Source organism: Diachasmimorpha longicaudata, chromosome 13 (assembly GCF_034640455.1).
Source record: "Diachasmimorpha longicaudata isolate KC_UGA_2023 chromosome 13, iyDiaLong2, whole genome shotgun sequence".
NCBI lineage: Eukaryota > Metazoa > Arthropoda > Insecta > Hymenoptera > Braconidae > Diachasmimorpha > Diachasmimorpha longicaudata.
In genome coordinates, this window is record NC_087237.1 from 501,202 (window position 1) to 525,041 (window position 23,840).

At 38.2% G+C, this 23,840-nt stretch overlaps 4 protein-coding genes across 5 annotated transcripts; all 4 read right to left on the bottom strand.

The window, feature by feature from the left end:
* Positions 1 to 1,552: 1,552 nt before the first annotated feature.
* On the bottom strand, positions 1,553 to 3,023 carry LOC135168900 (uncharacterized). Of its 2 annotated transcripts, XM_064133512.1 has the most exons (3): positions 2,343 to 3,023; positions 2,005 to 2,247; positions 1,553 to 1,915 (listed from the first exon to the last, which is right to left on the bottom strand). In XM_064133512.1, the coding sequence occupies exons 1-3, from the start codon at positions 2,896 to 2,898 to the stop codon at positions 1,908 to 1,910; spliced, it is 807 nt and encodes a 268-aa protein (XP_063989582.1). In that variant the 5' UTR covers positions 2,899 to 3,023; the 3' UTR covers positions 1,553 to 1,907. The 2 variants fall into 2 exon arrangements, with proteins under 2 accessions (XP_063989582.1, XP_063989581.1); XM_064133511.1 differs by lacking the exon at positions 1,553 to 1,915 and having other exon boundaries at positions 1,994 to 2,247.
* Positions 3,024 to 6,479: 3,456 nt separating this feature from the next.
* On the bottom strand, positions 6,480 to 7,576 carry LOC135168901 (uncharacterized). The gene is made up of 2 exons (XM_064133513.1): positions 7,264 to 7,576; positions 6,480 to 7,141 (listed from the first exon to the last, which is right to left on the bottom strand). Exons 1-2 carry the CDS (start codon positions 7,465 to 7,467, stop codon positions 6,593 to 6,595), a joined length of 753 nt encoding a protein of 250 aa, XP_063989583.1. The 5' UTR covers positions 7,468 to 7,576; the 3' UTR covers positions 6,480 to 6,592.
* A 1,818-nt stretch (positions 7,577 to 9,394) lies between these two features.
* On the bottom strand, positions 9,395 to 10,414 carry LOC135168403 (uncharacterized). The gene is made up of 3 exons (XM_064132533.1): positions 10,280 to 10,414; positions 9,853 to 10,205; positions 9,395 to 9,777 (listed from the first exon to the last, which is right to left on the bottom strand). The coding sequence occupies exons 1-3, from the start codon at positions 10,378 to 10,380 to the stop codon at positions 9,494 to 9,496; spliced, it is 738 nt and encodes a 245-aa protein (XP_063988603.1). The 5' UTR covers positions 10,381 to 10,414; the 3' UTR covers positions 9,395 to 9,493.
* A 1,846-nt stretch (positions 10,415 to 12,260) lies between these two features.
* Positions 12,261 to 17,991, bottom strand: LOC135168405 (uncharacterized). Its single transcript, XM_064132534.1, has 4 exons — positions 16,776 to 17,991; positions 16,459 to 16,691; positions 15,609 to 16,393; positions 12,261 to 14,073 (listed from the first exon to the last, which is right to left on the bottom strand). The coding sequence occupies exons 1-4, from the start codon at positions 17,419 to 17,421 to the stop codon at positions 13,953 to 13,955; spliced, it is 1,785 nt and encodes a 594-aa protein (XP_063988604.1). The 5' UTR covers positions 17,422 to 17,991; the 3' UTR covers positions 12,261 to 13,952.
* Between the last annotated feature and the right edge of the window lie 5,849 nt (positions 17,992 to 23,840).

A 23,840-nucleotide genomic window follows, 5' to 3' on the forward strand; every position in this document is an offset into this window, starting at 1 on the left:
AAAATGGACAATTTCTCATAATGAGAAGTAAATGGTTGAAAATCAGTGACATGATCGAGGAAAACCATAACATGCTTCTGAAAATGAAATGGTTTTGTATTTTGTGTAGGTGGGAATCACTATCCGTTGGGGAATACAGGTACCGCTTACCATATATATTAGGTGTAATGAACCTTGTGGGCCACAAGAGTGATCTGAATCGACAGATATTGTGGTCCATCGAGTCTACGGTTCGATCCATATGTTCAGGTCTTCCGCAAGGTTAATTTACTGTAAATTGAATTACGTCAGGGCAATTGATCATTAAATTAACATTCATAATGTCAATTGATATTCAGATGAGGCGAACGACGGGCCCAATTATTATATCGACTATAGTTTATGGTCAATCGTGATTTTGAGTCGTTGAAGAATTTTTTCGAAAGACCAAGTCTCCTAATGGATATGCTCTCATAGCAATTACAATTTTGATGGCCAGAACAAGAACAATAATTTAAAGACGCGTTAATGTACTGCGAAGAGGATGAAGATATTATAAATGGGTAGTATGTGAATTCATTAGATTACTATCGTACACAACCGGCTTCCAAATTGCGATATGCGGAATGCGGAAATCGAGAACAGGGAGAAGTCGATTGAATCGCCATTCTAAAGTCTCGTTTACAGGCTTACAATATTTATGCGGCATACAGTTGTCATCCTCTGTTTTACTGACTGATGGCAATGATTTGTCATCTCAGTTACCGGTATTTCAGGTAACTATGCGCCAGTTGTGGGTACGCTCGTGGGTTTTCTGCTTATCTACGATCGGTAATCGTATTTACGATCAAAATTGTGGAACGTGTAGTCGATATATCGATTCAACGGGAAGTAGAGAAATTTAGAGAGAGATGTCGGTGTTACAGATTTCTTGATTTAAAACTTTAAATGAGGGAGTGTAGTGGAACTACTGATACTATAACAAAATACCACCCGACCAAATATCGAAGCAGATGACTCACGATAAAATACCAGAAATAAAAATAAAAAATGGAGAAATAGAAAAAATTTTCAAATATTTATTCTTTTTTCCGATTTCAACGGGAAACACGAGAATAAAACAAATATAAACCGTACAAAAACATATTCAATCCAATTGAAAATTAATTTTTGATAAACAGTTGGAAATGTAAACTCCAAAAATGTCTAAAAAGATTTCATTAAGTGCTCGTGTAACTTACCATCAGACTAAAAATTTCAATTCAATTATTTTGTAGGGTGAAATTCGTTTTCCACAAAATAAACAGTTCGCCCTAGAAAATAATAATATGGCCGCTTAATAGAAATCAGCTACGCAGGGCTGACAAATATGGTAATTTAAAAAGTGGATTTTGTCCTTATCCGTGTAAGCATTAGCTTGCAAGTGCAAAATAAATCTATTTGATGTCCCCCTCGAAACCCTCGATCTTTCACACGAAATATTTTTTCATTCAACCCCTGTTCCAGTAATTATTGAGATGGGCCATTTGAACAGGACCACTCTCTATTTGTAATACCATACCAGTAAATCACCTCCGTTGCATCATAATCATTTATTATATATTTCTAAAACCGTGTTTATTAACAAATGCACAGCGACAATTTCCATCGCCGAATAAATAATAACAAAAGTGCCATTGAATAAACTGAGACGCAGTCCTATTAATTTATAATTATTTCACAAGTATAAATAATTATGCTACACCTCAATCAACGGAGGGAAGAAATTCAACTGTACAATAGCTTAAGTCGACAGACTGAATCTTCATGAAATGGCAATGAATCCCATTCTAAGTGGCTCACTCTCGAGTACATCAAATATTTTGAATGATCCATCTGAAATTATTTGGCGTGCGTGTCTTTGGCCGAGCCCCTGTCATTCCAGTGAATTACGATCCTAGAAGTTGAAGACCAATAAGACAACATTAATTCCAAGCCAGATCACGAGCATCAATCAGGGATTACGCCGAATAGATTAATTATTACCTGAGCTACTTGACGATGATGAAGATGATGAAATTGATGGTGCACCATAAGAACTGGAGGAGCTTCCACTGCTACTACTTGGTGAATAGTAGTTGTAAGCGAGATTCTGGGCATCACTGGGGGTCCATACTCTGGAATAAGGCCCGTTACCATCCCACGTATTGATGGGTTCATATCCAGATGTGGTAGTGGGCACTATTGGGGCACCATAAGTACTGGCAGGAGCCGGTTCCATCGACATTCCTGATTTAATCATCAAAACCCAACATCATAAACTCGATCTCTGCCCAGTGATGAATCAATAACAATAATTTACAAGTTGTACAGTGTCTACATACCCATAGGAGGAGCCATGCCACCCTTCTTGAAGAATTGGAGTGCAACAAATGCGACCACCACCAAGAGCGCCACTTTAGACAGAATCAGCGCCTTCATAGCTTTCAATCCAATCAGAGCAACGAAAATCGGCATCAGCGCTTTCATCTTCAGCTTTAAAAGCACCAAAAATGGCAGTAAAAGTTTCTTCTTGAGAAGTCCCCTTGCCTGGCTAGTGACAGCCTCGCTGTTCTTGAATTCAACATCAAGATCTGCCAGACTCCGACTCGGTCGGTAACTGAGCTTAGCGTCGACGAATGGAAGATCCACGCCGTAGTCAAAGCTCTTCAGGTACTTGACGCTTCTCACAACAAGCGCTTCGTCGACTGTCTCCAATGATCGAGCCTCCGTTGTTGTTCCCAATTGTTCGTCGAGGTAACCAAGCACCTCGTGCTTCAAACACGTCGACCAGGAATCAGCTCCGACGCACTCATTGAAGGATTTCGTCAGAAAGTCCTGTCTTGATGACGATACACAACATAACACAGCTGTCAGACTGATCACGTGCAGCAAACGCATTTTTATGGATATTCTATTTGGTCGGGGAAATTATATTTTATTGGCTCGATGATCGACGATTATTCGACGTCGATCAACTGTCTCCGTCTCGGTGGCACGGAATCGGCGATCGAACTGCTACTGACGGAGGAGTGGCCCTCCCCTTTTATTTAATTTCTACCGGTGGATCTATGTTATTCGGTCGTGCATGCCTCGAATTAACGATTCGAAGGAAAATTATTCAAATTTACTTCCCGGGGGGAGCGACGACGATCCGTCAGCTGCACGAGTCTTCAGAAGTGATATCTTTGGCTTATTGTACGTCGTGGCATGCGCCAACGGGAAACGGAACTTGTCCATGATGGTATGTGCTTTTTCTTATTTGCGCATCGTGGGTGCTAACGATCATGTTAATTCAGGGATCGTCATCTTGGTGTTGTACGTGTTGTTAATTAATTTTTTGGAAAATTTCACTGGAGAGGCTCGATGCAGGAATCGGGCGTGTCTCGTGGGGAGGGAGAATGCATTCCACTGACAGTTTTGGAAACATTTTGGAGAGGAAGGGAATCGTGCGAAGGAGAACATATTGGTGGGAAGGAATTTTGGTGAGATGGATGCGACTGCTAGGGTGAAACCATCTATTGCTAATTTTTGTCATTATTATTATTTAGTGTTGGGTTTCTTCTCATTCTGATGAGGGGGGGGGGGAGGCGAGAGGAGGGGTAGATTTTCATGGATTTTTACGGATTGATTTTTTTGTGAATATGTATTTTTAGTTTCTGAGTCTTAATGTTATCTGTGATCGCTCATTTAAGATCAACAATGTAACGTTTTTCATTACCGATGATTTGTTTCGCATAGCTTAGACTTAAAGTCATAGGGAAGCGTGAGGGAAAATGGACAGGAAGGATAAATAAATCGGAAAATGAACAAATACACCTAATTATTTGATTCAACAATTTTTATTTGTTCATTTCTATCATTTTTTCCTATTTTATTGTCAGTTATAAATTGTATTCATTTTTGTGTTATTTATTGAAATATTTATTTATTTTTCATTCATTTAGTTTATTGAGAAATTTTTGATCTACATAAAAAATTGAATGTCTTCCAAGTTTCAAATTTTTTGTATATGTTTTACCACGCAGAGATTTTCAAAAAAATTTGTATTTTTACATGTCAGGCCATTTTACAGTTTCCAAGCAAAATTGAATTTTTGGGACCGAGACTGGACGATTACAGCGCCTTAATTCGGCAGCAAAACCAATTATATAAATCCCACAGAATCGCGAATCATATCGTCATAAATGACGTTAGAATGCACCATCTTCTTTCAATAAATTGTCCATTTCCCTTTTTAATTGTGACCTAGTTTGCTAGACGGTACACCACAAAACCCCACTGCACTAGCAACATAATCATGAATTCTTCTCATTCTCAGGTTAATGGATTTATTGTCTACAATGGGCCATACAATAAGTCCTGTACCGTCGTTCATTACGTGTGAATACCATGTTCATTCTCCTGTGGATTTCTGTTGGTGTATTCAGCTGTCCATAAAGAATCTTCGCTATAATGAGTGGATGGACGGGAGATTAATTTTTTGCTGGGGCGGGACGGTTCATGGATCTGTCATCGATTTGTCACGATGAGTGAACAAGTGTGCTCCTGTAATGAACGGAAGTTAGGTTCCATGAAATAACCGAAAAACCGTAGGATTTCGAGGTACAAAGACGCCGCAGAGAGTGAATTCCGACCAGACTGGACGAACATAACATCATATGAGAAGAACTATCGCAAGACCTCCGGAAGGATCGACCTGGTCACAGAAAAGACAATATTTTTACTGAGTATTTTTCTCCGTCTAATGTTAGTTCATGATTCAGTTATTCCAAGATAAGTATTATCTCGTGGGCTATGGCAGATGCAGAAAAAATAATTCATAGAAAAATATTGCACTTATGTGCAATTTACATTTTTGTCCCTTTGCGGAATTTTTATTGATGAATCGGTTACAGGAATGGGAGTGATGGAAAAAATATGGACTTATATGCCGCTTAAGAAAATTCATCGATTGTTTAATAAAACTTACTTGACAATCTATCAATTGATCACCAAATTTTAATGCGAACAGTCGCTGACGAAGGGGTCACTCTACATTCAGAGACCAATATAATTTTGCCAACTAAATATTTTTCTGACAAGAATTTAAAGCGGACTGTACAATAGAAATTTCGGGTATTTGTTTGTCCAAAACGAATATGATTGGTAAAATTCAATTTATCTCTCAGTGCAGTCAATTTCTCGCTAAGTAATCATAGATTTCCAAAAACCTAAAAATGAAAAAGTCATTCGTCTACGAATGACTATAATGATCATCGAGAGAGATTGAATCTACAAACCCGATGACAGAGATAGTCCCTCATTGTCTTTTACTACAAGTCATATTTACATTAGTTAACGGTAATTCATTTATTCTCCCGCGGCATCGGATATCCTCGCTCCCACCAATTGAGTCAGTCTACCGAGAACATTTTCCACGGCTCGAGGAGCATAATTGAAACTCGAATTAGGCTCTTAATTTAAATTACAGTCACTCTTCAACTAAAAAAACTCTGCATATGTTATTTCCGAGTCAATTTACGCGACGCTATCTTGGGGAGGAATAATTCATTGAGTTCAACAACATGAGAGAAGTTTGATGTCCTACTGAAACGAATACTACGTACTGAAATAATGTCTCCATGGTCATTAACATAGACATTACTATTATCTCAATAACACATCAGCAGCCGATACTCCGATCATTTATTGTTTATGATAAACTTGGCTGATTTCAAGACGAAATTAATAGGCCAATCTCATTTCATATTCCAAAACTTCCGAATAATAATACTATTAGTGTGGATGATTTTTTAGATAATGAGTTAAAATACTCCAGAGATATTTCTGGAGTTGACGTCCATAACTTCGATGGAATAAAAGAAAATAGCGGTGAATTGAAGAAGATAATAATTGTATCAAAGAACTCACCATTAAGGATTTAAATCTCGATTATTTAAAGAGAAGAACAGAAATGAAAATAGAGGTCATAATAGATTTTTAGGCGGTAATTTCCGGCTTCGTTAAGTAACGAAACAAAAAAAAGTGGATGCCATCTCAGAGTAAAGTCTGGCTGCCTGAAATTATTCTGATCCAAATTTGGTAGTTCTCCTATGTCTTAACTCAGAAGTCAGATATTTTGAAAGTACTATGATTCGAATGTTATCATACTTTACTACATCTTTCAGAGGGCATATCTGTTAAAAATCACTGTCTTGTAAAATTGCCTTTCCCTATACATCACACGAAGAGAAATATTCATAAAAAATTACGTAGAAGTTCCGTAATTTCGAAGCTGTAATAAAGATCCGATAAAAATAATGGAAAGTCCAGTAAAAAATAGAGGACGATCCGTAAATAGTACCCTTCCCAATTTTTATCGGATCAAGTAGCTTTTATTGACCTATTCCTTTTCCTGCTCTTCTATGATTCGAAAAATAATGTTATGAACCAATTAATTCCATACAAGTCACCACAAAAGGCCGATTGAAGCAGAGATATTTGAATTGCAGTAATAATTTATTAAATAATACATAGACGGAAAGTATTTTACAAAAGCGTGTACCTAGTCAGACAATCGCGAGTTTGAATGTTCTAATAAATCAACGAAGGCTCAAACTGCTGGAGCATAAGCCGAATAGGCCAAGTTCTGTGCATTCTGGATAGCCTCATCATCCTGGAAGGATCTGTACTGTGCAGCTTGATACTCCCAAGGACCATGTGCAGCAATGGGTGCAGCGTGACTGTCGGCAGCGATCTTCTTGCAGAGCTGGAAGATGGCAAGACCCACAGATACGACAAAACTGAAGAAGGAGAGCTGCAACGCGTTCCAGGCCTTCAGACCAAGAACACCGATAGCAAGAGGAATGAGGGTCATCGCCTTCAGCAGGACGAACACGAGAATGGGAATGATGACCTTCTTCAGTTTGGACTTGCGGGCCTCCTCGACGGCTCGTCCCTGGCCGAACTTAACGTCAAAGGAAATTTGGTCATCCTCGATGTTCCTTGCGCTGACTTTGACAGCGGATTCCAGAGGAAGCTTGAAGGTGACATCGTGCGAGACCAGGTAGTTCTGAACAGTGTCCAGGAAGGATGCCTCGCTGCGGGCGGCGGTCTCTTCGACAGGTTGTGAGTTACGAGTGACCTCAACACTGTCTGACACCTGAACAGGGAAAGAAGTTGAAGGAACGACGTCAGTTTATAATGATGAAAACAACCATTTAAGGTCATCGCCTTTGGGATGGAAAGAAGTGATCAGTTGCTGAAATGTTTGAGAGGTTTTACCTTGAAATTGTCCTTTCGGAAAATCTGATCCAACAAGTTAAGGACCTTGAACTTCATGCAGGCCATTTCGTCGTTCTTCTGGGCGCACTCGGTCTTGGTCTGTTCCACGATTGAATCCATGTTGCCACCCTTCCAGGTCTCTGGCTTAGCCGGTTGAGCTCCAGCAAGTGCCAAGATTGCCATGCACACCACAATGTACTTCATGATTTAATCTGATCTGATCTGATGAATAAGCTAATTCCTCACGGGACTTGGTGTGTCTCCTTGCTGAAGGCGACGATAATTGAAGAAGTTACTTCCACAACTGATGACTGTTCATCGGCTCATGTGTCTATTTATACAGGTCCCTCTTCTTCACTCGTACAATGACAGTTTGATATCCCCTACCTCCAGGCAAATGGACGAATTTTCTTTTCGTTCAGTATGGTCTTCGATTATCGAGGTCTCGAGGTGGTCGTGAGGTGACTACTGATGACGACATTTGTCGAAGTATGAGGCACCATGTGCCACGATCGTCTCGTGCGACAACTGTAGCCCAGCAAGACTCAGGTGCAGTCGGGAATGGATAACGATGACGGAGAAATTAGAATCCACAGGAGAATTTTTTTGTGGAACAACTGGACTCAAGTTGGCCGAATCGTTCCAGGATTCGGTGGTTTCGATTTCAGATTTGAGAGTTACCGAACAGAGTAGTCAATATCGATTTATTTGTACCTGCAACTGACTCTGTTATTGTGGCATTGATAAAGCTCTTTAAATACCAATTGATAATTGTAATCGTGATAATGTTATAATTTTTATGTATTCCGTTGCTTTGAACGTTTCTTTGTAGTCGACATTTATTTATTCGTCAATAAACATTCATGAATTTTCGTTCTATTTATCAATTTATCAACGTTATATATTTTTTATTTATATATTTGTGGTAGGGACTTTGAATATTTTTTATTTCATATATTTGTATAATAAATCGTTATACAGACCAATTGTTTTCATCACCAGCCAATCGATAAACATTCAATTATAGTAAAACCATTATTTCAACAGTTTATTCATGTTTGCGATGGATGATCATGTAAACCTCTCCAAGTACACCTTAATCAATAGTCCATTCCAAAATCCTGTATTTATAACGTATCATCCAGAGTGATTAATCTGCTTCATCACATGTGACACCTATTTACCCAACAACTGCCTTTGAATTCATTCTCTCAATGCTCCACTGAAAAAAACTTTCTTACCATAATCAATCGCTCCACTTGTCGACATAAACCTCCCATTAAATATCCAATTCCATGTGTCATGTCACGTGTATTCATAAGCGGAAGCAAATTCCGTTCCACTCTCTCAAAAGGTCTACCCTTTGGCCCGACATTGGTATGCCACAGCAGATCATAAATTCAAACCACGATTGTCACCGCTACTTTCAGCTCAATGTCTACCACTGAACCCGTTAATGCCTCCCTCTGGCTTAATTTGACCCTTGTTAGACCCAATTACGAACATCGTCTATGACTCTAATCGCAGTATTCGCGAATCTCATTAGGAATTTCAAATTACAATAATATATAACGAGTGTTCACGCATATAATTGCTCACTCCCAGCTGTCCTTGCTTATGTTTACTGCTGCGTCTGCTTTCATTTCTCTGACTGATAGTAGCAGTAACCTGGAATTGATCTGGGGTCATATGACTATTAGCATAACTATTCAGGTCAAATGCATGTCAAAGTTATGTTTTCGGATATGTGACATACTAAGCGATACCGAACGATTTGTTCCGAAATGGAGGAATGTTTAGTACTTCGATGTCTACATGAGATGCATCGGAAATCAACAAAAGTTTCACGGTCATGAAGAGACTCGGAAATTAATGATAAATTATTTAACCAGGTATTCGGATCAGTTGTAGAACATTTCCTTTTCTTTCACATGTAAATGTTTTATTCAAATTTTGACCATTAAACTCAGGCGATTGGTTACTTCGGATTCGCATCACGAATCGATCGATTACTTTCGATAGATAAGGAATTCCAATTTAAATATTTACTTTGTTTGTTCAGATATGATTAAGCCTTGTAATTAAGTTAAATTCTTGATGAAGATTTGGGGAATAAATAATTCCAGATGACTTAACGAAAATCCATTTATTTAACATTCATACAATAATTTATCGAGTGAATAAATATTAAAAACGAAGTTGGGAGGTCATTAGGTATTTTTGGTATGCTCTACTTTCTGTAAGCGCGATAGGGCCCGTTGGGTGCAGTGTCCCAATGTGGTGCGGCGTGTTCAACTGGAGGATGTCCATAGTGGACGACTTCATAAGCAACTTTGGGCTTGGTGAGCTTGAAGATGAGCATGGCACCGCTGAGGACCATGGAGAGGAGACCAAGTGTGAGGGCCTTCCACGTTTTAAGGGCGATAAGGGCAAGAGCGAGAGGCACCAACGCAGTTGCCTTGAACTTCAGTCCCAGAAGGAAGGGAATCATGACCTTCTTGACGAATCCACGACCTGTGAGATCAATCAGCAGTCAATAATCACGTTAAGTGGTATGATTTACTTGATTGATAAGGGCAGATTACGTACCCTGTCCAGTTGAGACATCTGAAAGGGGAATGCTCAAGGTCTTTGGTACGGAGTCCACCAGAGACCTTGGAACGATGTTTGATCCAGCAATGGCTTCTGGCAATTTGGCTTCGAGTTGGTGACTAGCAAGGAAGGTATCCAACTTCTCCAACATGAGGGAACGCAGGAGTTCTTTTCTGTCTGGATCAACTCCCTCGTATTGCGAGTAGTCGTCATTCTCGAATGCCATCTGTCTGGAACGAACGACCGCGAGATCCTCAGTAATTGGCACCCTCTCTTGCTTGACCACATCGCTCAAGTAAGCCAGGACCTTTGGCTTGACGCATGACAACATTGACTCACTGTCTACACACCTGTCGAGAAAATGGTTATTGAGTTGATCTCGTTGATCATCAGTTATCGCTGATCAGTCGATAATTGATATTACCTGTAGTAAATCTTCTGCAGGACTTCGGCTGTTGTCCTGATCTCTTGAGCACCAGTGCTCACTGCCAGAAGGGCCATTGACGCCAATATTAGGAACCTCATGATGGCTATGATCGATCAATTTGCCTGACCAAACACCGAATGCTCAATTGTGCCTCGACTACTCGGTTTTATAGCCGATGGAAGCTACCGTACGTGTTCTGCATCGTCATTAGGGTACGTGATACTGACGAGTACGAAAGAAGAAAGCACCTTTATCTAGGGTGACAATTCTCGGAAGAATTTTTTGTTACTCGCAATCTGTTGTCACATTTTTTTCAACCAACTTTCATAATTTTTCAAGTAATCTGAACGCACTTGGGGAACGACTCGAGATTTTGGAGGTTTGGGGGAAGAATTTGTCAGGGGAAAAGTCAGAAAATGAAAACAAAAACGTGACTTGAACTTTTACTTTTTAGAGGGGATAACAAATTTCACTTGTGGTCATTATAGGTTCTTTCTCTCCATGCATTTTGGTTTGTTTTTTTATGGCACGTGTGAGGATCTTTGTCACGATCCTTTAGTTGTCTTGGGAATAAGAGATAGTGACGAAGGGTGACGTTTGAAATTTTGGGCCACTTATATATTTAAATGTGCAATGTAATCATATTTAGTAAAGTAATTTATTTGAATTTTTGGTCTCTGCGTGTCGCTGTCATTGCTGGGTGTTGACAGTTGTTCCGTAAAATAGCTCTGCCCTCAGGTGGGTATTTTCAACGCCGATCAATAATCACCGATATCTGGTCATCTCCAATTATAATCGTCGAAATGATTTATGATCACATACCATTCACATTCCCCTCTGCTACTAATTCCGCTAATTGCCGAGTAAATGGTAATCAGTGTAATGAGGTGTGCGATCCGGCGTAATCGATAATCATTCGTCACCGCAGCGTCACCTAATTCGCACGGAAATATCTCTTCGATTTCCCGTTAACCGATCAAGTAAAGGAAAGTAATTAAAGGAAACTCCCCCGCTGGGATATTTTCCTCTTACGCTGACCAATCATAATACATAAAGTATTTTATGGAGCATCTAATGAAGAAAGTAGAGATAGAATGTCGTCGGGTCAATCGCCGTTCAAGTCGTATAATGAATAATTAAATTCCCAGTAAGGTGCGTAAGTTCGTAGCGGTATACAACGTAAACTGGTAAGGGGGTTATGGACAGAATATATGTGATTACAGAGCTCGCTGATGTTCCTTAACATCACCTGACATCCTTCACAAAATTAATACCATGTGATACATTATTATCAACACTCAAAGCGTAACAGAATAAAAGGGAAGTGTGGATTATATAATCATGAGTTCTAGTCTTCTAATTGTAACTTGAGTGAGACCAGTTTGCGGCTGTAGTTATAACACTACAAACGTGTGACAGAGTTAATATCATTATAAAAGGAGATGATGGTACACTCAGAGGAAAATGCGTGAATTTTTATAATAAAAATTACTGAGCTATCGACTTGAGAAAAAATACTATGTCGCATAGTAAAATTTGTTTATCGACCCAGGATAACTTCTCTTTCGGCCTCGTAAAAGTTCAAAGTCTGATGGGAGACGAGGGGCTGATGCACATGTCCCATGATGGAATCCAACGTCGGAAATAATCGGATATATTCACAGTAAAGAATGATGGAAGAAATAAAATAAATTAATTTAGATAGAAAGTTTTAAAGGATTTAATTTGAACTCAAATAAAAAATCCTATATCTTCAAATCTAAGTTTTACGAAAGCACTAAGTTTTATGGTATTGACAAGAATTTCTATTTGCGGATAAAATACATTCCAGTGTTACAATAATTTTGCTGCGAGTTTATTGATTTTCTTTTCTTTATTTAAGTTGATCTAAACCTACAGGTTTATGTAGCTACATACAATATGATAAGTTATATTAAGAGTATAATCAAAAAAAAAATAAATAAAACATTTGAAAATGGACTTATTGTGGGTGGCACCAACGGAATCACATGAAACAAGATATTTTCAATGGAATAACGACACTTTTTCGAACGAATATATAATTATCTACGCTCCACAGGAAACCACTGGGTAAATGAAGATTTACAATGTTGAAACAATGGAATTCTGTTTTCATATGAACGAATATGCATTCGACAAAATAGATTATGTAGAACCTCCGATATTCGTCTCTCAGGGTAGAAAAATGGTATTAAAAATTGCATTTTTTATTTTGATTTCTTTTATTAACGCGTCGATCAACAATCATAGAATACATCGTTTTTTTACACTTTTTTAACACCTAAGCTCTTCACGATCTTTGGGTATGGCACCCCGAGTACGTAATGATAAATAAGTTACAATAAATTAAACAATCAACACCTTGTGTCTTACAATAAATACATTAATTACTTTCACGCCTTATAACTAATGAATTGAGATTAATTATTGATCTGCGTACTCCATGACACGAATAGAAGCAGATCGACACCCAGACTCATCGTTTGTTTCATAATTATCTTTTCCGTCCAAATTTCATCCAATAGAACTGCCATTTGACGAGACTACTCGATTTTTCCATCACAAATTCTCGCTAATTGTGTCTTTTGTCTATAATGGTGAAACAGCAAATTATCGGATTGAGCCAACCACTGATTGAAATTGACAGATTGAATTTAATTGTGAGATTCATCGAGTAGTTGTTGAAAAATGGATCGACTTGGTGGTTTTTCTGTGTTGAAAATTGATGAAGAAATGAAGGGAAATATCCCCATCAATATTTTTAAATTTGAACGAAAAAAATTATCGAAATTGATCGTATATGTTCCTCCAGGTGCTCTGCAAATAAACGAGCTTGCCAGTTTTTGAAAATTTGACATGTTCATTTACTTCCAACGAACCTCTCAGGAAATATCCGATAATTTCGAAGCTCTCATGGTATTATAAATAATTATTCTGCACATCATTATCTGCTGAGGGCAATATTTTTTTAGTTGAATTAATCCACCTTCAAATTAATTTTTTTTCCATTTACACATATCGCGAGTTAATCACCCCTCATTTAATTCTTTCACAATTATATAAATCAGTAGCAATGCGACGAATCAGCACGAGCGGAGTTCAACTATCCGCCAATTACTGACGAATGTCTCAGAATCTAGAGAAGAGAAAACTGCTATCACGTCGTTTCGGACAGAGATCACTTGGATTTTGAGATATTCATCCAAAACTGGCCGAAGGTCAAAGTATAATCGACTCAGTTAACGCTTTCAGCATTGATTTATCCACTGAATTGATAAGTTAACATCCTCAACGGAGCAAAACACAACCACCCAAATTAATTACTGTCCCTAAATCAAATGTAATCATTAATTCCCTCTAAATTTCATTACTCATTGCCCACAATAAGTTGCTGATGCATGCGCAAATGATATTATGAAGAAGAATAATTACATTGAGCTATTACGTTATGACTAAACATTTTAGCGACCTTAGCAGTACAACATTGAGTAATAAAATTCGTTGACTTGTGAACAACTTCGAGTCCCGTTACAAATGACATTGTCGGGGTACATTCCCTAAGGCAATGACCAAATACCGCATTTCTTAATTATATTGTTGATTGTTCATTGAGGTGAGGTCATGTTAAATTATCTACTCTAATCCATATTTATTGACAAGTATAGGTTTTGAAACAATCACCGCCTTCCTGTCCGAAACTGGCAGCACTAATGTATTTGTGGAAGATTTGACTCGCTTTAGTTCCGCTACGCTTCAGCTCTCGTGGATCCCTGAAGGTAAATCATAGAACATTTATTGCATTGATAAATTGTTCGAAAAGTACTGAAAAAAAATTCGAGACAAAAACATTAGTCGAAGAGTACAAATGAGGTTGAGCTGGCCCACAAAATGGCTGGTAATGCAGAGGAGCATAAAATGTTTTTATCAAAAAAGACATTCAATGAGGAATGAGACAAGCAAAGAAATGTTAATGTCAATAGAGAGGGAAGAGAGTTGCGATGAAAATAAGAACGGAAGACGTTCAAATATGCCGGCACAATGACCCGATTTTTGTAATTCGGTGCGCTCGACCACTGGCCACCTTTCTCCTTATGATCCAGAACGTTTGTAACACTCAGTTCACCCACTAAATATTTAACATGTACGTGTGGTCGTGGTTTGAGTATATACCTCATACTGGAACTCACTAATTATCAGTATATTCAATTTTCGATCGCAATAATGAGATAAAAATTTCATTTTCACCGATATATCTACTGTGAATAGATCAAATAGTTGAAGAACCTTGATTTTCAATATGTGTTTTCAACGTGCGAGAAATGACCACGACATGGATGGAAGATGTTTGATTCTGTGACGCGATGAGGAGAAGGATCCTGACACCTCATTGCGTCGCACGGCCCTGATATTGTTGTGAACGTCTGCATTCCATAATAACATCGTTACTTTTTAATTTCTTTGACGGAGCAGTGGATTTGGTGCAATACTTCGTAATAGTGATTATCAAATAATCAGTAATTGATGGAGCAGAATCATTGTGGACTCTTTTATACAGCGATACTAGCGTCCACATGACTGTTTTGCCTTCACTGTTTCTCTAATCGAGTATCGATTATCAAATGATAGATTATACCCAGGAACTAATCGATTATCTCCATGAATTGTCTATGTTCCACATACGAATAAAGTCTTTTTTAATGATGGATTTTATTCGAAGACAGAGTAAAACGAACGGATGATTTTTCTATTTGAGCATTCAGTCTTTTTCAATAGTAACAACAAATGATATGAGATATCTGGGCACTTTAAATGGATATCGCGATTAAAGGGTATCCTTCACTCGTTGATTCTAAGGGCTCCAAACAGAAACCTCATGATTCGATCATAGGGGGGTGCAAATCTATTGTAAATCCCTTTGGATTCCCGGAATATCTCACCACATTTACATAGTTGTTTGAATGTATTGTCTTCCATTGATCTAAAACCTTATCATTGGCGACATCAACGGAATCGCATGCAAGAAGATATTTTCAATAGAATAATGACACACTTTCAATTCAATCTCTCTGAATGAGTGTAATACCTTGTAGGCGTCAACTATCGAGAGTTTCGATTCGACTTTATCAACGTTTATCTCGCTTTCAGAAAATGAAAAGTTTTTGTTACTTGATCCATTCATCAATTAATCAAAAATCGAATATACTAGAAAAAAGTGTAAAATATAGTCGAATTAAAAATTCTTTCTTTCCGCGTTACCCTAATGATTGCAAACTGTTACGAATTAACCTGTAATTAATTGACTTACCTTGACAGGATATTGGAGACAAGATTGCTGTGGGGTGAATAGAGAGAAGGATTTTTGTACATATTGCATATGAGTCTCTCCCTGCAGGATTGATCGAGGACACCTCCTTGTGTGAATATATCCTCGAGACGCTGCAGAATTGGTCCATAAAAGGTGTCATCCTGGGGTACGAGGTTGTTGGCTTGACCAACTGAAGACGATGGGTTCTTGGTAATTACCTGTTGAGTCACCCGTTGTGTCTGTGTTACGGAGGTTGGCTGAACGTAAATGGGACTGACCGGCATTGCGCTTGTTTTTGAAATGGATGGAGAGACACTTATGGGTGTCTGATGGAGGAAAGAATTGGCCATTTGAACTTGTGGAAACGACGATGGGGATAACTGTGAGGAGACACGACGCTGTAATTTCTGGTCATCGAGATAACCGCTGTAAGCCAACACTTGTCCATGTGATGCGTAATTTGTTGGTTTATCTTGATAAGACAACACATTCGATTTCACAGGCGTTGGATATTGAGGGGAGGTGTAACTGGGGGAATAGGAGGCTGGAGGAAGTGGTGGAGGCACTGGTGCAGCTGGTCGAACACCCGGATCATCGTACGGTTCGCTGAACGAATCAATTCCCCATTCCTTGAGCTCCTCCATGTCCTTCCGCAATTGAATGTGCGGGTGGGCGTAATCGTAACCATCAAACTCCTCTTCATGATGTGGATGATGATCGAAGAACGTTGGCACTGCAGCTGGTACTGGTACAGGAACTGGAACGTGATGATGATGATGGGCAATCTGAAAGAGAAAATGTATCGTGAGTTAGGCCAATTGGATTATAAATTCAACTGATTTGATAATACCTGATGATGATGGTGGTGGTGGTATTTTGATTGAGAGCTGTAGTAGCTCGAGCAGAGCTTGAAGACATGGGCAAATGCCGGAAATAAAAATAAGAGAAGTTTCAGGAATATTTTCTTCGCTACTCCTACGCCAAACAGGAATGGTATGATGAACATGAACTTGACCTTGATCAACTTTATTATCAGGATCAGGGCTAAGAAGCTCATCAATAACCGGTTCTGGATGAATTTACCTGGATGGAAAATGGAATAGAAAATGGTCATTAGTTTCGGGCAATTGTTCCCATTAATTGTAACTCTGTGAGATTTCAGCTTACGAATTTTCTTGAAGAATAGTCTTCCCTGCTCCTCAACAGCCCTCTGTCCAAAATCGATTCTAACTAGTGCTCCATTCTCATCGATCTCACGTGGACTTATCTTGATCCTCGAATTTTCAAAGAACAATTCTGGTAATTGAAGCTCGTAGTCCCTCGTTGCCAAGAACTTAACTGTTTTATCTCTCAATGCCGATGTTATTTCCTCCAGTGGGCTCATTTTTTCCACATACAGGTTCTCATTCGGGTCACTGGCCTTACCATCATGTTTTTGATCTCTCCCCCTTCTCCCAGTATCCACGATATTCTCAGCAACATCGTCCTGATAATTTTTCGTACAACCTTCGTAATCCAGATTATTTCTCCTGAGCATCAATCCACTGAAGACCGTGATGTTGTCGCGTTCCACAAATGCATTATCCAGGTACGAATATGCATTCTTCTGGAGACAGGAGAATGACACTGTACCACGACAATCCTTCAAGATTCCACTCCATAATTCATTACCAGCAGCAGCTGCCGTTATATTTCCAATGGCAAAATACTTAGCGTAACTGGTAATTTTCGAAAAACTTGGAAAACCGAAGAGATTCGCACGTCCAAATGTTATGGTAAATATAAAAAAAACAAGTGTTCTCAGAAACATCATCGTATCACCACTTCAATGACTTCAATGACTTCAATAACGACGGACAATGTCAAGGATTCAACGACCTTTTCACAACTATTTTACGTATTCTGTCCCAACCTCGCGTGTACCCGTTTCTCTTTTCACCTCCACAGCTATCACCTGTCCCTCTTCAGCCAATAATTCTGTTCCCCACTTCTCGGATGACAAAAAAAATTTCACCGAAAATCCCCACAAGTTGATTTGCTCTTGTCACAGACGTGCACGAGGGCCCAGGTAATCCCGTGTTCGCCTATCCCACTTACAATCCTCGCTCCCGTGTCTCATTTCTGACTCGAATGAACCGCAACCGCGACCTCTTACACCATCGATACTTTCGAACATTCATTCACGTCCGCGTAACTAACATCTCGATACACATAACATCGACTATCACTTCCTCGAGTCAATTTTTCTATGATACACTAGAGGATGTGGAGCGTAAGAATTATTTGAAAAAAAAAATTGGGATAATGTGGAGACGCGTTCACCACGATCTCTCGGTTAAAACTAACCTGGTACCACTCTGGTCTCCCCGGTTTCGATTCTCGCCGGTTCCAAGTGGGTCGAAGGCCCTCCTACTCCGGCGCAACCGAACCCCGTGGAAGGTCATTATCTTGGACTCAAGTCTAGGAGAGTGAATGGTTTTCGAGGTATTTACTCGATTTTATCTGACTTCCAAAATCCTTTCGTTTCATGGTCATCGTAATTTGAACGGGATGTCAATGTGGGTGTGAAATGGAATTTTTGGGGGTTGAACACACTGGGAACATTATCGTGGATCCTAGGGAATGTATTTTGGACGCGTGAAAATAATTAATGTACTTATTCTTAGAGATTAGGGGTTGATTGTGTAATTTATTGCAACTTATTTATCATTAGGTACTCGCGGTGCCATATCCGGGGATCGGGAAGAGCCTGGGAGTTGAAAAAATGTAAAAAAATATTGATTCTATGATTGCTGATTGAGGGGTTAGTAGGAGAAATCAAAATAAAGAGAATGCAATTTTTTTGGTACAATGTTTCTAGACTGAGAGAAAAATATCGTAAATTCTACGGAATATATTTGAATGCATTTCATATGAAAATAGAATTCCATTGTTTCCACATTTTAGATCTTCATTTTACGATCAGGTTCCCTGTAGACCGTCGATAATGACATATTCGCTTGAAAATGAGTCATTATTCCATTGAAAATATCTTATTTCATGCGATTCTGTTAATGTTGCGTATAATAAGTTTTCAGATCGACGGAATACGATATATTCAAATAACTATTTGAATGTGATGGAATATTCAGGGAAATCCACAGGAATATACGATTGATTTGACCCCCCATTCGCTGGAATCATGAGGATTCTGTTTGGAGCCCTCATAAACAACGATTTTTTATGAGAAAAGTAGCAGAAAAATTACTGCGCCGGGCGCTAGAATCGAGGTGCAAAATGTTAGAATACTGGAATGGATTTTATTCACACATAAAACTTCCTACCAATACCATAAATTTTATAATACATTTTGTCATTAATGATATGTGGCTTCGTAAAATTTACGACACAGCACTATAAAATTTGAAGATCCATAATATTTTATTTGAGTCTAAAGGAAAAATTGGTAGAAATCCTTTAAAACTTTCTATCTAGATTAGTTTATTTTGTTCCTTCCTTCATTCTCTACTGTGCCGCATAGCAATTCTTGGTCAACTCATTGTGATTGGTTAACGATGAACGCCGACTCTATCCGATGTTGGACTCCGTCATGGGCCCTATGTCACCCGCCCTTTAGCGTCCATCCCCTCGTCGCACACTAGACCTTGAATATTTACAAGACCGATATAGAAGTTTTTTTGAACGGATAAACAGATTTAACTATGTGACATAGTAATACTCCTCAGCCCTCCAGTCCGCGAATCACACTGTAGAAATTCACAGATTTATCTTTCCATGCTGAAGAATCCAAAAAAATATTTCTTCCAACAGTACCACAACCAAATTTTTCTGAATCAATGCCAATTCGTTTCCTTCGATTTATTGTTGTTCTAAAAAATATTTCTTTATCACTATCTGAAAAAATATTGTTGGATTCACTCATTTTTCATGTTGGTATTCCGTTCATACTATTGAAAAGCACTGACAGTTTAAATCAAAAAATGATTCGTCCGTCTTACTACATTTTTCTCTCAGCATATGCTACAATGCAAGGTCGTTGGTTCCTTCTGGCTGCGCATCGTTTCGCTAAAGACCCAGATGTTGAGCTGGACCGTTGCAACCTGACGGGCTCGATACGATGAACACGTGAGTCCAAGCTATCGACAAGTGACTGGAATATCATAACCCATCACCGGAAATTATTATGTTCGGGGGTATCTGGTTCAGATGGGCCTTCGGAAGGGGCGGGGATGTGATCCCAATGTCAACTAATTGGAAATCCATTCACCTGATATTATGGGTGATCGGTCTACGGGCGTATAATCTAACGAGGCAATGGACAAACAGGTTGCCAGGAATATCCAGTGGCACCTGCCTGTCTACTTGAGAAAATATTAATGGTATTTTTCGGATCCATCAATTACTCCTGATTTATGTGGTTTCTTTTTTTTTGTCGTCGGATGTTCGTAGCTTAGAACGCTAATTGTGGGAATGGGTTGATGGGGGAATAAAAACTTTATTGGATGGGTTGAGTTACGGTGGGAATATCTCGCGGAATTTTCCGGGATTGCGTTTATAAACGAGAATTGATAGTTCAGGTTTCACCGACAATTCCATGAAATATCGGTGCTTTCCAAAATTTAATTTAGAAAATACTAACTTTGTACGATTTTTCTTGAAATTTTACTCGTGCAATTAGTTGAAAAATTTGGCAAGTAAAAATACTCAAAACCGCGTATCCGGTCGGTGAACTACTGACCTGAGGGTAGAACTACCTTAATTATCTTTCCTAAAACTTCTGATAATTCTCATGAATAAAATCCGTTCAAACCATTTCGCATCTTCCGCACATCTCAGAAACCCGTTAACCCAGTGCGGAGGATCAACTGCCGTAACGAGAAAAAAAAACCATTAGAATTACGTAGAAAGGAACGCAGCCGATGATAAGTGATGCTATTTCTTTGAGTTTGTGATGCGTCAACCACTCGGCCTCCCATCCCGGTCAGTTTTTTTTTTAAATAAAAGCATTTAAACCATCAGAATTACACTGACGTACATTTCATACACATATTTACAAAAGGGATCTTGTCTTATACATTAGCTTTACTTTAATAGACAATAAATCAATTATTGCAATTACACGAATATTTATTGCGCTGAAGAAGACCCTCACATCATACGGAGGAAACACATGCTGTCTTTTTTTTATTTATTGCATCCAAGCCATTAGGCTTCTTCTGCTTTAATAACATAAAAAAATAAACAGAAAGACATGCGCTATCCTATAACCGGTTGCAGTTAAGATCAAGTAGCTCGTACGCTGCATAACAAATTTGTGACCCGCAAAATTTGTAGTTGAGTTGTAGAAACATTATCCGGGACCTTTTGGACTTTCGACGGATCGTCATGTTCGGAAGAAGAGGCGGTTGGGCGGGCCAACCGGTGGACGGACAGTTGAATTCCATTAACCCAGAAATCGAAGTGGCTTGGTAGGCACAGGTTGTGGTGCGTGACCGATTTACGTGGACGATTCAACGAAAGAACAATATTTCAAGACTATTTCCAATGATTTAATTATGTCCAACATAATTGCCATTTCACGGGAATCGTTAACTAACTAATTCGAATTAAGGATGTCGATGGTGTTTTATGACGAAAAAATTACTTCCTTTCACTTACGATAGAAATGAATCAATGCATTCAAACAAAATTCAAATCAGTAACCGGAACAAGATATCGAGACAAGAACTCCGGAAAATGAAGGCGATTAAATTCTTCCTCTTGATTATCCTGGTACATCATATTTTATACATCGTTACCCCTAGCTCCAATTAAAAATAATTTTTTATACCTTCGAGGACTTTCATCTGGTCAATTTAATCAGTTTTATGAGAAAGCGTGCAAGTATTCCTTTGTTTATTTAATCGATGCGTACGGAGTAAAAAAAAATCGGTGCCACTGGGAGTAAGGAAAAAGAACGTATACTTGAATCAAGAATATTTGTACTCAATTCAGGTATTTCTTTAATAATTATTTAAAGTGTTGAAATCCGTACATAGATTATATATTTACACTATGGATGTCATACTAAATTATTATCTAGTTTTACAACTATTGTGAATTATGATCGTTTGAATAACAAATTTGGCTCAACAAGAGAATAGAAAAATGCTTGTTTAGTCTAGCCGCTGAGCTTAAACTAGTTCTACCCGGAGATCAGTTGATCTTAGCATATTTGATTTTCAATGACAGCATGGATTTCATTTCGCCTAGCATAGACTTGGACTTTTATTAGAATATAATGAAAAAAAGGAAAATATATAGAATATTATATTTTTACAATTCTAAGAATTTTTTATTTAAATTATTATTACATGTCTACAAGAATCCTTCAACCATATTTTTTTTAATATTGTATTCTTTAACAAAATTCGATTCCGTCATCGAAACGGTTTCAGCATGTTTTCATTTCATGTTTAATGTAATTAAAATTAAAGGCCTCGAATATAAGAATTGCTTACGCCTCTTTACTTTATCTACACGTGTGCGGTTTTCCAGTAATAACAAAATAATGATTTTCCCACGGGTCTACTGTAAAAACTACTGTAAATATATTAAATACTTCAAAGACGTTTGTCTTCAAAATGTGTACTCAATGTTTTAAAAACGATCGCAAGATAGCAGTACTGCATTCAAATACCTGATGACGAAAGGGATGCCAACCCCTCGCTACGCCCCTGGGATTGTTTTGAATGTCTCCATTACATTACAACAGTTAAGAATTTTTATGGTTGCATCGGTGATTAATTTAATAGTCCGGTTAACTTCATCATCAATCCAGTCATCAATAGTCAATTAATAGCTATTTATGGAGTTTAGTCTGTCTTGACATTCACCTTGTCAGTAAACCATTCCTATTAAAGAATATTCACTTGATGTTATTCAACTCCATCACTCGTGAATAGTTAACGACTCTCGTTTGGGGTATGTGAATCATTCAATCAGTGTTCATACATATAATTTATGGTTTATTTTCTGTATCGCTCAATTACACTGAGCTCCTCTGTATTTTAAGTGTAAATATCCGTAATTAATGATGAAAAAAAAGTGGTTTCGGGCGTGAGAGACTATGGTTTTTTCATATTGTACATACTTAAATCGTAAGAGGCGTTTCCATTAAGATTGTGATTTACGATTTCTTAAACAGGAAATACACTTAGTGAAAGGTAAGCGACCATTCATTCGGACATACTTTACGTTTATATTTCCTTTCATTGAAAAAAAAAGAGGGTAACGTTTTTCTTCAGTGATCTATTTCTACTATCTATAATATATAATATACGTATAATGTATAGTATATTATATATAATGTATATATAATATGTAATTCATGCGAAAACAATTGAGATGATTTCGTGCGAAAAAAATTGCTCCAGTCAATATATATATATAGCAGTGATCGTTTGACCGCAAATTAAAAAAAAATTATTTATAATAAAAATGAACGAACACCTGGCGACTATCCATACGTAAAAACCTTCTTAAAACCTAAATTCGGAGTTTAATTTCAGAAAGAACGGGCGAATATTATATTGCGTCGTAATTAACGTTCTAGTTTTTTAAACGCAAATTCCTAAATTTGAAAATTAATACCCCTATGCAGGATATATATGTAATATTATTGCTAGAAAAAGCCAGCTTTGTAACACCGAAGAATGTATTGATTCAATTTCACTGATTTCATATTACTAAAAAATGTTATTAAAAAGTTGAAAAACCGGTTACCAACGATCTCACGTAATTTTCATAGCATCATACACTCACTGAAGATGCATTCCAACTTTCATCACCTTTTATCGAATCTATTTTATTCGAGAAAAACGATGATTAAATAGAATGGCGCGCGCTATGCGCATTGACGGGAGCTTCCGGTCTTCTTGGGAGAGACCGAGTTTGTCCCAAGAAAGTGAATTGACTGGTGCCTTGTCAGGTGCCTATTTCTGTAACGTGTTTACAGCATTTTTATTTCATTATACTGAGGGAAACTGCCGTGGTAATGTCCACTGTAAATAAATTCACAAGGAATTATTGCATTACGGAACAAGTGCTGTAAAGTGCTTCTGGCGACTGCCTGGGTAGGAATTAACAACTAGACCAAGTTCGGGAAGTTCAGTTTAGTCCAAAGATGAGGCCCAAGATAGACTCACCAGTATAGAATTAATCTAAACTAAAATCTGGCGACAACCCGACCTT